This window comes from Thunnus maccoyii, chromosome 4 (assembly GCF_910596095.1).
Source record: "Thunnus maccoyii chromosome 4, fThuMac1.1, whole genome shotgun sequence".
In the NCBI taxonomy this organism is placed as follows: domain Eukaryota; kingdom Metazoa; phylum Chordata; class Actinopteri; order Scombriformes; family Scombridae; genus Thunnus; species Thunnus maccoyii.
This window is the reverse complement of record NC_056536.1, coordinates 3,193,807-3,211,521: the sequence shown is the minus strand read 5'-3', so window position 1 is coordinate 3,211,521 and position 17,715 is coordinate 3,193,807. Positions and strand designations below refer to the sequence as shown.

The 17,715-nt window shown below is 38.2% G+C and overlaps 1 protein-coding gene and 3 non-coding genes across 4 annotated transcripts; all 4 read right to left on the bottom strand.

Moving 5' to 3' along the window:
• Positions 1–10,493: 10,493 nt before the first annotated feature.
• Positions 10,494–14,604, bottom strand: rpl10 (ribosomal protein L10). The gene is made up of 7 exons (XM_042410293.1): positions 14,563–14,604; positions 14,409–14,440; positions 13,242–13,300; positions 12,542–12,649; positions 11,380–11,518; positions 11,056–11,218; positions 10,494–10,714 (listed from the first exon to the last, which is right to left on the bottom strand). Exons 2-7 carry the CDS (start codon positions 14,429–14,431, stop codon positions 10,559–10,561), a joined length of 648 nt encoding a protein of 215 aa, XP_042266227.1. The 5' UTR covers positions 14,432–14,440; positions 14,563–14,604; the 3' UTR covers positions 10,494–10,558.
• Positions 10,845–10,977, bottom strand: LOC121896536. Its single transcript, XR_006096032.1, has one exon. It is a non-coding gene; the product is annotated as a small nucleolar RNA SNORA70 (small nucleolar RNA).
• Positions 11,636–11,768, bottom strand: LOC121896535. Its single transcript, XR_006096031.1, has one exon. It is a non-coding gene; the product is annotated as a small nucleolar RNA SNORA70 (small nucleolar RNA).
• Positions 12,908–13,039, bottom strand: LOC121896537. The gene has a single exon (XR_006096033.1). It is a non-coding gene; the product is annotated as a small nucleolar RNA SNORA70 (small nucleolar RNA).
• Positions 14,605–17,715: the final 3,111 nt, after the last annotated feature.

Genomic DNA, 17,715 nt, shown 5'->3' with positions numbered 1-17,715 from the left:
GCAGCCTTTAATTGTGCAAACAGACTAACATTTCGACACAATAGTGTGAACTCATGTGAAAGTAAGATGAATTTACCCGTCTCTTTCTCTCACTACTTTTTCTCACTCTTTTTCTCACATTTTGACTGCTATTACATGGAAAAGCAAGTGTGACATTCAGTATGTCATATTGAGTGGAAAACTGTGTTTTTACACAAAAAGAAGCCAATGCATTTAGTTGTATGTAGTGTAATTTTGCTCCTGGTTTGACTTCTCTCCACCTAGTACGCAGTTTTGAAAAGGAGGTGGGGTTTGCAGTTGGGGTGGGGTAGTTGGAAGAGGAAGTGGGTGCAGTGTCTAAATATAACCTCTTAGTAATATGTTTCCATTTACTGCAAGAAGAAATCAAACCAGCACAGACAAGTTTAATGCTCAATGGACTGTACTTGTATGGCAACTTCCCAGTTTTCCGACCACTCAGAGCATGTTTTACACTACGAGTCAAATTCACCCATTCACACACATTCATACACTGAATACTACGTACACTAAACAGGACTCATGTAGAGTAACACAAACTCGGCATGTACATTTTATGAAGGTGGCAGAATATGGAAACCAAATAAGGAAATACTGTATTCCATGGTTTATGTTATACTGGCTATGCATGAACAAATATATTTTCTTTTTGTTGGCCAAAAAATCATATTTTTGGGGTCAGTTAGACCCAGAAATTCAAAGCCCATGTTATAAAACTCAAATGACAGAAATGCAAATTTTATGTAAAATCTGATAACCCAAACAGAAGGAATAGGTAATTTTCTGCAGCAGACTTCTGAAACATCAATTCAGAATCAAAAGCAAAACTCATAAAATTAGAAAGTTGTGAATGTATCAAGTTGATAAAACAATGTCAGGTCTGTCTTTTGAGCTGGTCCTGGTCGCCAGGATACCAAACAGAAAATTAGGGTTAAATTGATCTTAAAGGGATACATATCTGTGGCACAGAGTTGGATGGAGACTAAGATTATGTTCTCAGAATACGATAATTCAACTCTTTGCAGATGTAGAGCCACATTCAAGCATAGGTCAAGCTTTTTCCATGAAAATCTGTCATTAATTAGCATTTTGTTCCTGATGTGTTTCTTACTCATTCATTGCTGTTGGTATTCAGGAACTCTTCATTTCCATTGTGCCTTTGTAATGTTTTTTTTTGCCGTGACTGTCAGAGAGATCATGACACATGTGATCATCAGGGCTTAAGCTTCCGTTGACAACAATAAGCTCATATTCTCAGTATGTTTCTGGGAATTTCAAGGTTTAAGCAAATTTGGAGTTTAAATTACAAACATATACATCATGAGTATTTTGAAGAAGACATTTCAGTATTTGTTGATTCAATATGTTGACTACTTTTAGGCAAAATAATAGATGAATAGACTGCCTGGCATCGTGGAGAAGGGTTTGAAACAGCATTTTGAAAGTGCTTGAAAATTAATTTTACACAAAACTTAACTGAACTGAGTATACATTTTTTAATTGAAAATAATGCATCTCCAGATTTACTCAAGGCTTTAATGTTCTCTAAAAGGAGCTAAGAAAATTCTCATGTGTCTCCCATATACACTCCAACAATTTAACATTATAAAGCTGGGAGCCTGCAAGATGTATAAAAAAGGAATGGTCTAAATTGAAGCAGTACAGGCCACAATTAATATCTTGATTTTTAGTTCCAAGTATGGGTCAAACTCAGCTGTTGAATCCTACGTTTCCCATAATGCAACAATTTTTACTTGGCCTTTCCCTTCTTGGTAAAGTCAATTCCAAGCTAACTTACAGGTTACACCCCTGTACACCTGACTGACAGGTCATATTCAAAATAAAGATAAAAAGTAACTACAAATATTGTAAAAAATTTGCTTAAAAGAAACCACAGTCGACTCAGAGAAGGAAATCATTAGATATATTTTCTTCGAATAAAAGTGGAAAGAGGCTTAAAAATCCTGTTTTTGGCACATTCTTAATAATGATTAATTTGTTATTAATTTCACATGTGCTTTTCCTGCTTTGATATGTCAAAATGTCTCCATCTGTCTTGCATTGTGCCTTGAAAGCAAATGACAACTGCATAATTAGTTTGTCTTACTCAGGGCATAAGGCATAATAAAATCTGAATATCTTTGTCTCTCCACAGAAATGCTTTTGCATATGTTTGGAAACCTCCAGCCTTTTGAGGCCTTTCACAAAATTATCTGATTCATGACTTGAAGACAATTTACATGCAGCCTTCATCGTAATGCTTCTACATAGCACAAAGAGGTTCCATTGTTGGCTGCTGATTGCTGTCTTCTTTGTCTGTAGCCAGACAGACAGAGACAGTATATGCAAAAAAGCCTGTCAGGTTTATGGAAAGTTATGTTTGAAACGCCTGCTGAACAAAAGCTTATCATGGCGTCGGGAGTTTAGAATGAGGTGAATGCAATGTGACAAACAATCATTCCCTTTCTTCTGTTTAGATGATGATACAGTAAACAGTGGAGAAATTTGCACACTTACAATAATGGCATCATCATCTTGATTGTGTAATACCTCCAAAACATTTCTTCCCTCCCCAACTGGAATCCTAAAAGTCAAAAGCCTCTTAAAAGTAATAAGTTAGCAGCAACTCCAATATAGTTAAAATTGTTTTGACACAAATGTAGCCAGTAAGTAGCGTCTACAGTATGAAATTAAATTCAATTGTATGCTGTAAACTGATGTGCAGGAAGTAATATGAGGTAAGGTCACATTAATAGCTGCATGTTCACTATAAACAGGGACTGCCAGCTTCAAAAATAACTGCCTAAATAACAATTACAAGAGCTACACATGGTAATTAAACAGTATCTCCAGTCTTATTTTGATGATCATCTTTAACATAGCAAGCAATGTCTTGTTGAACATGTTCACTGTATGAGGTGAATTATGTAACCTACACTGAATAATTCTCTCCCCTTACAAACTGCCACACCATAGTAAACTCTGCAGTTGTGAAACATATCTGAATGTCCTGAAAATATTCCTTTAACTAGCTCCTTGACTATGTCTGGTACTTTAAGTACTCTAATGCTTCCCACTGTAGACTATGTGAAACAGAACCAAATGCATTTGCAAAATCTAACAATACCACATGTTAAGTCTCTTGTTTCTCTCTTTGCTGACTGAATTTGATGACAGATCATGTTCATGTGCTCCAAGAATCCAGAAAAACATTTGGCTTTCTGCACTGAGGCATCGGTTAGTTTATTCCTTTCTAAGTAACTAGACAACTTCTGTGCCACAACATTGAAGAAAGTCTTACCCTCTACATTGACAAGGTAGTTAGGTCTAACCTGTCCCTAGATCAACAGAATCAATCAGGAACAATCTGCCTCCTCCATGCTGCCCTAATAACCTTCACAAAAACGGCAACATATGTGGAGCATTTTTATTCAGTATATGGGTCACACCATTAAGCCCAGGGGCTGATGCTGACCTTGCTTACAGAACTACAATTTCCCCCTCCTGCAAAGTGGGGGCTTTAAAGGATGGGTTCACAGTTTTTCAAGTCTGTCTTAAAACAACAACCAGGTGTCATGCTGCCGTGACAGTGTTTTTTGTTATCATACATATTGACATGTGCAACACATGCTTATTTTAAAAAAGATAAATAATTTCATTTCAAAACCTGAAGGTAGCTATAATAAAGGCTGTAAATCCACCTTAAAAATATTGGAAGCTGTCTCCCAATACATTATGTTAGACCACAACTTGAAATTGCATATGTAGCATCTATGCGTTTTTTCCTTGTGAAACTGTCATTTGTAGATCTAATTTTTCTTCTCTAAACATTAAGACCCAAAGTGAGTCACAGTCAGTCTATGTTAAACAAAATCAAGGTCCTAATTGCAGTCCTACTGCTCCCTCTAATCATCAGGTCACTCCAACACTTCTACAGGTCAAAGGGAACAAAGAGCATAAAGCAGAGATAATATAAGGTGAATAAAGAGGGACCTCAATATGAGTAAAGCTTTACAATGGTTTACAATTTTCTTTTTTTTTTTGCAATAGGTGAGAGATGTGTGAAAGACTGGGATTTGATGCTAGGACTCAACAGTTCAAGCAAGGCTTGAGCTTTGAGTTTTAACTGGTTCCAAATGTAGAGACTACTACATCACTCCAAATTAAGCATCCCAACACAGGATACCAGTCAGTTTTACAAATGGTTTCAAGATTTTGTTGATCACATTTAAAGAACAGCTTGATCTGGCCCCAACCTTAATTTCAGACCTTTTTAAACCTTTAATGTCCCTGCACTAAAAGAGGCAAAGTTTGATCATGCTCAATTTCTGTTCAAGTGGCAAACTGCACTCCTTAAGAGCGGCAGCCTCATGGCTCCCCTCTGCCACTGCTGTGAGGGTAGGAGGCAAAGTTGCCATTGTGTGTACGTTGAAAAAAAAACAGGCAACAACGTTGACACCTGTTGGTGTGCAGGTACTTTTAAGAGCATGATACATATTTTCTGCTCTTGTATTCTCAGGACAAGGCTTGCTGAGGCTCACTGCAGAGAATCATAGCCGTTGTTGGAATTCTGAAAGGAAGTGGGTGACTTTCAATCTGTCCTATGAACTTGAGGCTTTTCAAATTTACCTATTTCCATGGCCAAGGAAAGTTCAATAAATATTTGTCAGAGGTTGGGGAGTCAAGTCGCATGACTTGATGCAAGTCGCAAATTTGAGGACTCGCGACTTGGTTGACTAACACTTATAGATTCAACTTGACTTTGACTTGAGGCAGATGACTCGAAAAGACTTGACAGTTTTTATTTAGCTGAATCACCTGTTTGCATTATTGTAGATATTGAGCATGAACAGCTAACGTTTTGAGACATGAAAGGGTGGCTTCTAGTGTAGTGTGTGCAACCCAGGCTTTAAAGACAGTAAGATACCTAGAAAACAATGCAAGACAGGATTGAGCTCAAAACTTGTTGAAAGTATTTTCCCATACCTACACTGATTTTCTCTCAAGCTTAATATTACCAGACCGTTTCTGATTCAGACGAGACAGCTTATGAATTGACAGCTTTTCATGACAGAGCTTCACTGTTCTGTTCGCAGTCCCTCACTAGTTCAAAGTCAATGTAACTCAACCACAGCAGAATGGTCTCTTTCTCTTTAATCAACTGTGTGATAAATGTAATCCTTCAAGATCAGGCAAACAAGATGGTATTTTTCCTTGATGATGCTTGATGTTTGAACAATTTCAGTGTTCTAAATTAATGGATGTATTAATCTACACAGCCCCCAGCAGAAAAAAGTAATCATCAGATAGAATACTATGTTTCAAGCACGAAATGCCGGTAGATTTTCCATTTGGCAAGTAAATATACCAAAGTAGTCATGTGTTGCAGACAGAGACTCAGGCTGTAGTATAACCTGCAGTTTTTTTTTATCTGCGCACTTTAACGTGCTTTAATGTGTAACTTACAGTCCATCAGCATATTTTTGCTGCTGTTAAAACCCACTAGCTTTGTGCTAACTACTGCAACTGGAGGAAGTTCCTCTTCTTCTACTACTTCTGCTTCAAAACTCTCACCTTACTCAAAGGCACAACCTGGTGGCAGAACAGCAGAAGTCATACAACATATCATATAAAATACAAAATTATGAACCCTAGACCTTGAAAAACATGTTAGATCAGATTATTTATTTTTGTTCAAATAGTTAATTGTGAAGTTAATTTATAAAGTTAATCAACCTGCATGATGTTCTTTAGTTTTATGTTGACATTCCACATTGTAGTTGATTTAACCCCCCCCCCCCAAAAAACAACAACAACAACGAAAAACAAGATATGAACTGAACCATAAATAGTATGAATTTATGAATCCTAACCATAGCCATTCCTAGTTGTAGAGACTAACTAACGTGCAGTTCTCTCATGACATGGCTTGCCATTGTAACCTTTTCTCTCATGTTTTAAGTGCTTCTTTCATGGTGACTGACTTGTGACTTAATTGACTTTTCTTGCTTGACGTTTAGCGTTGACTTGACTTGGCTTACTTGAGTGTAAGTCACAGTGATTTAAGACTTGCTTGAGCCTTTAAGGTTAAGACTTGAGACTTGCTTGTGACTTGCACATGTGTAACTTACTCCCACTTTTGATATTTGTCAACATGAACTACTTTCTCCCAAAGCCACAAACCAGAGACGTAAGACTCAAATTTGTGATGCCATCCAGAATAAAGTCTGGAGGTGCTTCATATACAATGAATGTGAAACTAATTTTGTTAGTCTGTTGATCCTATTTTTTGTACAGTATAAAACCAACAATTACCAGAGATTTACTGTAAATAGATTGGATAATCACATAAAGCTTAAAGCTCTCAAGATACCATTAATGGGTGTTAAAGGAGGGTAATTTGAATGTAATTTTACATACATTTTCTGTGTTTTACATCCAGAAATCTGTACTTTGATGGGGAGTTCTTGTGGATGGATTGGATAATTCTATGAATTTACCAAAGATTACTGTATGAAAACAAGAGTCTCCATTTAAATTAGGTAATTTTAAGGTAGTTCTGCAATCTTTTTCATTTTTTGTGCAGATTTATACATTTGTTTAACATTCTAGCAATGTTTTATGATGAGATTCTGGGGGTCCTCCCTCAAAAAAATGTAATTTAAAACAAATTTCCTGCATTTCTACACCATCTAAACTCTTGGATTAAGTCAAGAAACAGCCACCTGCACTAATCTAGATTAGTTAGATTGAGAGTGCTATGAAAACCAAGAATGCATTAAGAACAGTATATAATTGGGTGGATCAGGACAGGAAATGATTATCAGAAGAATGGCTATTTTATATTTGAATTATTTTTTATAAAAACATTATGTAGCCTAAAATGGTAGTAGGATGAAGGCTACTAGGCCATCTTCAAGGTTAAACAGGGACAAACAACTTATATAAATGAAATAGTCTTACAACACATCACAATATGATTTGGATAGTTAAACCTGGTTAAACAATGTTAAACCTGAGGGTTGCTATTCTCAGTACTCACGAGGCATCTTAAAAGTCTAACAACTGCAACAAAGCACAAATAATATGGACTCTCAACAACTATCTAATTCCAATCCCACCTGTTTATTTGACACACAGGTTCTAGTGGGAGCTATTCTCAATAGAGAACTATGTAGCTGTAATGTTATACAGGAATAAATAATCATAACTTCAAAAGCAGATCATTTTAACTTACTACTTAACTAACTTTCCTTCCTTATTTTTCTTAGTGCCACCTTTGCTTTTTGATTTTTTTTTTTCTTTTCTCTAATTTTTTTAGTAGACGTGATTGAGTGGCTGCTGGCCCACTGGGTGGTGTCATCGCTCCCCGTCTCTCCTCACCAGCCATGTCTCTCTCTTTCTTCTCTCTCACTTTCCCTTCTCTCAGTCTCATTCCTCCTTTCCTCAATCTTTGAAACTGATGTAAGTTAAAGACACGACACTTCATTTTTAAATATTCAAAATAATATTATATCACTTCAAAATATGAAATATTACTATAATTATTAAGAGTTCATACTTATTATACCTGTATCACCTTTAACAATATGGCTGTGATCAGCAGCTATAGGCTCTTTATTTACAGGTCCAGGGGTGCATCGTGGGGCCCTCCTCTTTTTGACCACCGGGCGATGCACAAAGATGGTGGGAATGCTGATGATCACAACTAATGAAATTCCATAACTTAAATTGGGGAACAGAGACCACACCTCATCTCCCAAGGCAATTTCCCATCCAAGACTATATATGTGTGTCTAACCTTTTCTCCCGTCTTTTTCTCTCTGTCTCACTCTCTTTCAGCACAAGAAGCACAGGGGGATTCAACGGAGCCTAAAGACTTCCTGCAATTAGACAGCACCCTCACACTGCACCCTAAGTCTCAACTCACTGGGTTTTGCAAGCCTTTCCCTGTTCCTTATTTTTAATAAACCAAACATTAAGCTTTCCGATGGTGTGGTTTTTGTGGAAAAAGTGCAAATACAGTGTTTGAATATGATTACCTCACATATTTTTTTGTTGTTGTAATCTTTAGTGATTGTAAGATTGCTCCTGCTGACTTAAGACAACCTTTTTTTTTCCCCAGTGGGGAAACCGTACATTTGTATTCCTTTCTCCAAGCAATTGGAGCACAGCAAACCATGGTGGAGATTATATGTAAGGACAACACAGAGGAAAGGGCACAAACTCTGTACATACAAGCCAGAAAGAAACATGCAAAAAGTGTATAAAGTTGTTTTGAATTTGAATATATTATGTATAAATGTATGTATTAATAAGTGCAGGGGCACACCTAACATCATTGTGCCGCTGCTGTTAGTCCATTGACCCATTGTGCTGTCAGTTGACAATCATTAACAGTCACCTGTTGGTCTTCTCTCCTATCTGAGAGCCAAAGATTACATAAATCATTAAGATTACATAGGCCCTCAATTACCATGGGATTACTGAAACCACCATGAATTAAAGAGATGGTAGAAATACATTTTGAAACATCCCTTCCCCTCCCTTTAAATATATCAATAACCAGGATGTGATTGCTCTTGACCGCCATACAAGTTTAAGAACATAATTAAAAACAATTCAAAGCCATAAACAAGAACAACATGCTCTTAACCAAGGTAAGGTTAGCCTAAAATATGTCAACAAGGCAGGTCACACCGGTTCACACTAATCCTCAAATCTTAAACCATTTTAATTTTTAAACAAACATATTGATGTAACTACATACACATGTTGGTGTGTCTCTCTGCCTGTATGCTTTCAAATTGCCCACTAAGAACTTCCGGAAACTATCTGAGGTCTACGTGAAACACGTGACGATCAAGCGTTTTGAACTTCCGGTGACGTACGGCTCTGGGTCTGGCTACTCACATCGATCAGCGACGGGTTGGACTGAACCAACTCAAAGGGTGGTCCAAAAATGTGGGATTTTTTATTGCTTGTTTTTGTCAGTTGCTGAAAATAGTAAAATGATTATTGATACTTAAATATAATCACCTGATTGCAGGGACTGTGTGATGATACGTTTATTTTTTTAAAAAGACAAAAAGTGGGGTAGCAAAACCATAACTCTGCTCCCCCTAATTGAATAATGGGGATGCATTTGCTCCATTGCTCAGGCGCTAATGGCTCTGTGGACTTTCCCACTCCTCAGATCATTGGATGCGCTGTTGCTTGATGTTCCAAGGTCCAGGTTGATACATAAAGATAAAGCTTTTGCTTTGAAATGACCTGTCCAAAGAGATCGGGCCACCAACTCTGTCTCATTTTTTTAAATCAGTTAAAAATCCACTTGTTTAAAATTGCTTTTCCGTTGTCTCTTTACATTTTATGGCATTTTAGTTCATTTTCTTTTTTGTTTTATAATGTGCTGTTTTGAAAAGTGCTATATGAATAAAGTTATTATTACAATATAAAGCCTAGTGAAATAGCAAAGTGTAAGAAATTCGAATGCAGCTTTTTTAACTACTGACAATACCTTTTTCACAGAAGACACTTTGACATGTTACACTATGATGATCTGTTGCATTAAGCAGGTCAGATGGTAACTTCATACACCTGGTGTAGCTGCAGGTCAGCTGAACCTGTGCTTGGTTTCACAGCACAATCAGGTCCAGTTTAACACACAGCTGAAGTTAAAGTACCTTTAAGAATGAGATGTTTAATTGAAAATCACCTGTTATACCCTGATTCCACACAGGCCATCATCTCTATTCAACATGTGAAGACTTGTGAACTGGCTGCACCAGTAGCATGTCAATATTTTGCACTTTTTTGTGTTTCTGTTTGTATTCACTTTAAGTGCGTTGGTAAACACTTGTTTTAACTCATTTCTGTTTATTTTTAAAAATCTTAACCCATTGTAAATGAATGTGGAGTTAACTATATCCACTAGCTAGCCACTAACTACGTCTATTTCTGTATCCATTACATGCAAATACAGAAGTATTAATTGCTTTTGACTTCAATGATGTGACCTGATTTAAGGTTGTGTTTTATTTTTTTAATGTCATACGGTTTAAGTAAATTAGACTAATCTCATCTGTGGTTTGTTGCTCAAACACATTTGATTACAGACTTTCCATCATTTAATCCAATTCAAAGCTATTTTCTTTCCCTTTTCAGAGAATAAACTTCACACTTGACAAATACTGAGGTAATTATACACGTCTAGTCATTTAAGGTTTAAAATTTTCCATCTGTTTGATTAACATGTTACACAATCAGGTTTAATGTGTACTTTTATGTAATGATTTGGGATGAAACCCAAAAGTTTACTAGAACAATGAAAAAAAAAGACAAACTGTTCAGTTCCAAGACTTCTGTTAACAGAAATTCCTTCTACTTTAAATCTGAACATCAGCTGTATTACTAAGTTTAGATGCAGTTGCCTAGCATAGGGAAAGAATCAAATAAATAGCCATCACCACATGCATTTTTGTAATCAAACCCAATTTTATTGGTTGTCCATTGTGATGACTGAAAGCCTGCAGCTGCTCTAGACAGCGTGAAGGGCCTTCCAGCGGGCCAGAGGGCCTCTGCTGGGGATGTACTTCACTCCACAGCCGTCTGGAATCAAACGTTTCTCAGCCATCATGTCATCGAAGTCGCAGGCGTTGAACTTGGTGAAGCCATACTTCTTGGAGATGTGGATCTGAAGGTGATGGAACAATGACAGAAGCATGATTATAGCCCAGATATGACACAGCGTTATAAAAACCACATCTGTAAACGGCTGCATTAACTTAACAAAATAAAAGCCTGTAAGGAGCCCCTGATAAGCACTTTGTCTCAGTGGTCCCTTAAAGCACTCAGCACCTCCCAGCTGAGAACATACACAACCAAAGAGTTGCTGTCTGCAGCCCTTGCACACCAGAACCGCACCACAGCGAGACCAGTCGGCTTAATAAGCTGCAGATTCTATTTGTACAAAACTACTAATATAAAAACATAACTTGAGCTTTGTGTGTGGAGACAGGTGAAATGCTCGTTTACCTTCTGGCGACCAGGGAACTTGAACTTGGCTCTGCGCAGAGCCTCCACCACATGCTCCTTGTTCTGGGCCTTGGTACGCACAGACATGATCACCTGACCGATGTGCACACGGGCCACGGTGCCTTGGGGTTTACCAAAAGCACCACGCATTCCAGTCTGGAGCCTAAGAACCAGAAGACCAGAGCCAAAGGTTACTATATGATTAATGCAGAAGATGGTGTTAACTATCTCTACTATCTATAAAAATCACTCAGTACAATCACTTTGACAATTTAATTTAGTTTGTCAAAGTGTCAAAAGAGTAAACAGACAACAGGTACTGACCTATCAGCTCCAGCACAGGATAACATTTTGTTGATACGGATGACGTGGAAGGGATGCAGACGCATGCGGATGTGGAAACCATCTTTACCGCAGGTCTTCACCATGTACTTGTTAGCACAGATACGGGCAGCCTCCAGAGCTATACGAAAGGGGTGGAGGGGAAGGGATGAATCAGAATTTCAGACAGTGCAGAGAAATATATATACAGCTGAATTAACTTAACAGAATAAAAGCCTGTGAGAGCCCCTGATAAGCACTTTGTCTCAGTGGTCCCTTAAAGCACTCAGCACCTCCCAGCTGAGGACATACACAACCAAAGAGTTGCTGTCTGCAGCCTTTGCACACCAGAACCGCACTGCAGCGAGACCAGTCGGCTTAATAGGCTGCAGAGTTGAGTCTTATTGTGTGTATATATTTTTGTGTGTGTTGTGAGCAATTTCAGACAGTGCAGAAAAAAAAATTCAATCGCAGGTGTCAGGTCACATGTAATGAATGACAGCACCAACTGTGGCGCTAAATATTTATTCATAAAACTGACTCATTCGAGAAAAACGCAGCCTCAGTCCTGAAGCCTACAGCCATAGTGTCAGTGTTACTGTGGACCCTTTTCATGGCAGACATTTTTATATGTGAAAGCAGGTAAAACACAGGTTGTAAGCAGTAACACTAAAGATGACTCCATTCCATTAATTGTCCCAGTAAGCCATGTCTGAGTGTGAGCATGCACAATACTAAAAAATATTAAATATCTGCTATGAGAAGAGTCTATTCCAGTCTGAGTGTGAGAACAGACTTACTATATCTGTGATCTTTCACAAACTAGTTGGGCTGTAGATTTTATTTGCTGCATTTATTGCTCTCTTGCAACTTTATTTGTGTTGTTCAGTCACATGCTGTGATGCTGCAATAGATCCATCATCAGTTATCAGGTGTCAAGCGTTATCATTTTAAATTGTTTATTATTATTTCTACATGATGCGTGTCATGAGTAACTGCCGTCTCCTCAAAATGACGTCGGGTGATCGATTTAGTGAATTTCATTCCTCTATCCTCGTATTATTTCCTTGCATCCCCCACTGTGTGTGTGTGTGTGTGTGAGTGTGTGTGTGTGTGTGTGTGTGTGTGTGTGTGTGTGTGTTCAGTCACAGTCCCTTTAACTCACCTTCTGAGGACAGCTGCTCGTACTCATCAGACACCATGTGGCCACACAGGGGGAACTCATCTACCTTGGCCTTCTTCCTGCCCAAGTCGAAGATCCTGATCTTGGGATCTATATACAACGTAAATGGGAGCAGAGAACAGGAAGTCTTATGTTAACCACTGATGGATTTTACTTCAACTAAATGCAATCTCATCACACAATCACGAAATATTAGTTCTGACATCATGCAATGACAGACTGATTAATGCTTTTAAATGTCCACCAAAACATCTAGTTGAGTCAGAGACAATCACACTAGCATGACCAACACCATACAAGGTGGGGAGGGGCAGTCATTTCAATTTTCAAATCAGTGAATAGACACCAATTTGTCTCAATGGTCCATTAAAGCACTCAGCACCTCCCATCTGAGGACATACACAACCAATCCTCACTGTCTGCAGCCTCTGCACACCAGAACTGCACAGGAGGAGAACTGGTGGGTTTAATAAGCTGCAGGATTATCACTTTCAGACAACGTGACATAAGAGTCCATTGAAGACAAAACAGCACTATATCAATCTCTCATTTCAAACACTGACAAGACAATTAGGTATTCACTTATTTTTGAAATTTCAAAGTGACACGATGTTGCACTGATCACTATATAACTGTATTTCAGAACAACACCAATGTTGAATAAAGAGTGGAATCAGCTTACCAGGCACACCCCTACAGAAGCGGGACTTGGGGTACGGCTTGTTCTTGCAGTACCGGTAGCTGTGGGAGACAAAATTATTAAATATAACCATCTCCTCACACAAGTCAGAGACACTTCTACTGTTGCTGTAATACTGAAATATACATTTCTTATAGTCAACAAACCCTATTGAAACACCAGAACCAACAATATGTTAGTCTGACTCTACACCTGTTTGTAGCATTCAGTCCCATTTGTTTCTACTACACATGTGGTGCTCTAATGAGTATGATTATGATCTAATGATTCTGGCAGCAGGGCAGTGTGTGTGTGTGTGGCACTGAGACAAAATAAAATAGTGTATTCATGGTAATGAAGCAATATGTCACCCAATACAACTTTTTGGCCCCCTGATGTGTTTTTAATAGTTTTTGGATGACAATGCAGCTCTATGTCACAGACTAAGACATCAGGGTTCGTATATCCAATAGTGGGATGAATTCCTTTTTAATTATGGCTTTTACATGGGATTTGTTGCCAATAAGTGAATATGTATGTATAGAATATTGCCGGTCTATCCCTTTATCAACAATGTGTGCAGACAGCTTAGTCTGATAATCCCATAGCAGTTGTATTTCTTATTTAAAAGACAACATGAATGGAGTAAAAGATGTTTAGGTTTGAGGGACAGGCAGCGAGATGAACGGGATTTCAGAGATACACAGAATATAAGAGTCGCCACTGTTTGATGTTAATGAAGATAACTAATGGCCGGCTTTATAGCAGTCAACCACATTTGCAGGCTGCAGTAGAAAATCTTACTGAAAACTATATCAAGCGGGCAGAGTATATATGTATAAAGTCTCGCAGATGTTAAAAGTTGGGTGGTGTGCTAGCGCTAGCTTTGTGTTAGCTTTCGTTAGCTCAAGTCCCTTCCATCAAACTAGCGCTTCGTATTGGTAAAATTATCTAGTGACACTCGATAAACACACTGCAGTTAACACCACAAGTTAACACAAACCAGGGTGTATTTAAGTACTATTATGATACAGCAGTCTGTCAAACGGCCTGCGTGCTAGCACGGACAGCCCACATGGTGAGAGATCGAAGCCGCTGCCATTTTCCTCCTACCGACTCTTCTACCGACTCACTCGGTCCTGATCTGAAATCATGTAACACACAACTTACCAGCGGGCTGGTCGGCGGCCCATGGTTGCAATCTGCAAATTAACAAATAAAAAGGCGTTATTTAGTAAACCGTGGCTCCGTTTTTTGAAAAATAACTTTAAATCTGCCTGCTTAATGAAGAGCCGGGGAAAACGCGCTCCCACCACGTACTCACCTAATGGTGGAAAGGAAGATGAAGCGACTTCCGTTTCGTCATATGCACACGGCTTGTCTAGGGGGCGGGAATTATTTTATGTTCATTAACGCATTATTATTATTGTTATTATTATTTTACTTAAAATTCATTGGGTGTGATATAAATTGATAATATATAAAATGCATCTGAGGACATTGTTATAAAAATTAATTCAATGGCAGTTGACAGTTTCAACTGAATGATGGGAAGTGTAGTTTTACACGACGACACTTTGGGTTAGGGCGACATCTACCGTACGCGATATATTTTTTTCCCAGGATGGCGATGTCATAACCCGCCCTACTCTGCCTCTGATTGGCTTACTCTGATATTCTTACCCTAACCCTAACCAATGTCACTCCTCATGCCTAAACCTAGCCAACCCAACCAATGAAGGCACCGAGCACTAGCCAATCAGAGGCAGGGTCATGACTTCGCCATCCTGGGGCTGCGGTCGAAAAGTCTCCCTTATCGTGTTTTCCTCACCACTTTCCCTGGAACTTGATGGAAAACCGTTACAAAGTTAAGAAAAGTTATGAAGGAGAAGTCATGCGGACTTAGGAAAAGACAACCGTTGTGCTAAAAGAATCCGACTGCACTTGCACTGGGCTACGTAATTATGCGACGGCGGATGTTATTGACGTCGGTTTGCCGTGGTGAAACTACATGTTCTGAAGATGGACTACAAAAGTACATCTGACATACTTCGCCCCGATCGTTCTGTTTCATGCAGGCTATTTAAACGTGCACAACATGGTGAAAAATATCACTTCATTACCAAGGTCAGAATTGAATTGGAAAAAAAGGAATACGCTATAGGCTACCAGTCACAAAGCTGAAACGAAATTATCACATTGAGAAATATTGCTCAGGCTCACCCTCATGAATCCCAACTATTGTATGAAAATAAATGTTAAATGTGTGCAAGATAGTCAGAACATGTTACTGCTGTACATATCATCATTCTTAAGTTTCAAACATGATGAATTAAAAACATCATCTGACTAAAAACGTCTCATATCTCTTTCCCTTGATAAACAGACTTCTGTGTTATGGCGCCAATATATGCCAATAATATATATGCCAATTATAATCTGTTATGAGCCTGTTCAAAAAATTGTTTAAGAACCACCACATACAAACCCAAACACATTGAAATGTTGACTTGTTTGCGCTTTAAAGTTGTTATGCTTGATACAGTCTGTGGGTCCGTTTCTCCTCCGTCCAAAGCTGTGTTCAACTCGTTTGACAACAAGATAAACAAATATACTACGCATTGTTTTGTGCCGTTTTTCGTGTGAAGAAACGGCTTGTCTGGAGAGTTAAATAATAAAGTTATGCTGCTGTGCCTCGTGCGTAAATGCGCACAGAGTCTCTCTTAATGAGAGTGACCCCTGCAAGTATTTAATAAACTCAAGTACAAATCTTTCAACGTTACAGTCGTTTTAGTGATGAATTCCCTCGTTTTGTTATGATCCTTCTACTGCAGCTCAGCAGGGAAATACTGTACAGGGAAAGAAACAAAAGACAGACACGCCGGCAGGACCGGTTAGGATCTAATATTAATTACTGTTCATTGACAGTGTTTCCCGGTTGAGCTACAGTGGAAAGATTACTAAAATTATAAATGCAGAATGCAGGTTTTTATTTAGGTGTTTGTTAAACAGGTAACAGGCTGCAGAAAGGAAAGAGCTGCTCAAGCGGTGATAACTGTGCACCTTTATTAGTGTCAGCACAGTGCACACGTGTGCAGACACAAACTCAGAAGTTTCTACAGCTGTTAAAGCCGACTGACAACTGATCCAGCTGTGATCGGCTGTCGCTGTCATCAGAAACGGACGTCGCTTCACATGACGCTTCAGAGGAGAGGACGTCTCATGTCTCTAAAATTTTCTCGTTTCTTCTCTCCTCGCTTGGTTTCAGGGACTAAGACGCAAGGAAAAGATGCAAGTGATAACGTGGATGCAATTTAAAAAACTTAAGATGCACCAAGAGAATTCGACCAGCCCTTATCATGGCTGCTACTACATACTTCCGGGTCGTTTCACTCAGTTAGGAACCTTCCTAAGCAAAAAACCGCAGCCTGGGAATAAAAATTTGGCCTACCATACGTTCACGCCATTTCCACTTTTACTGTGACCTTTTCACGAGAAAATGTGCAGTTTCATTCCTTTTTTAGACAAGTTATAAAAAGATTTGTATTACTAACATAAGCCTCATTTACCAGTTTAGCCCCAACATTTCATAAAAGCATCAAGAAGTCCATTATCTTTGTTTTGCTAAAGATTTAGAGCAGTGCAAAAAATGAGTTACTTTACTAAAAAAAAAAGAAAGTTCAAATGTGTGCATCTTATAGTTTGCCTTAGTTTAGTTTACATAGGCCTACATTGTTCTCACAATATGGACAGATAATGCAGAATTAACCCAATTAGGCCTTAAAACAATCGGCAGAGTTGGAAGAGGCCATTTCACTGCCTTTTGATGTTACACTGCCGGAAAATCACAGATGTAATTATTAACAGTACATTTACTCTCACGCAATAGCCTACTGTAATGAAGTACAATACTGATGTACTTGTATTTTAGTATTTTATGGTACATAATATTTGTACCCCACTACATTTCAGAGAGAAATATTGTACTGTTTCTTCACCTACATTTACTTAACAACTAGTTAATAGTTGTTTTTCAGATTAATATTCTACATATAAAACACAGTAAACCAACAGAATATAAAGCAGTTAAAATTAGCCACAACCAGCTAAAACATGGAAATGCTGCTTAAATGTTAATACACTGATCAAATGATATAGTAATGTATCACTTATAGCAACCATTCTGCATGATGACTACTTTGCTATTGTTGAACCTAATACTTATTTTATTTCAGTAAAGTTGGAATGCAGGTCTTTTACTTTCACCGCAGACATTTTGATTTGACATAGCAGGAAAAGCACATGTGTTACTAATAACATTAACAATGGCTCTGTTCTATTCAAGTGTCATAGACAACCATTCACAATAGCAGGACCCTGAAACTAGAGCAGATCAATGGAATTCAGCCATTATCAATCGTATTATTTAAACATATGCTTTACCTATACTGTGAATTTCAAAAGGTCTATAAACAAA

Coding starts and splice junctions, on each gene's coding strand:
- rpl10 (XM_042410293.1), bottom strand. CDS start 14,431: ATGGGCCGCCGACCAGCCCGCTG. Junction 13,301..14,408: donor GGCCGCCGACCAGCCCGCTG/GTAAGTTGTGTG, acceptor TGTCTCCCACAG/CTACCGGTACTGCAAGAACA. Junction 12,650..13,241: donor CTTCTGTAGGGGTGTGCCTG/GTAAGCTGATTC, acceptor CGTTGTATATAG/ATCCCAAGATCAGGATCTTC.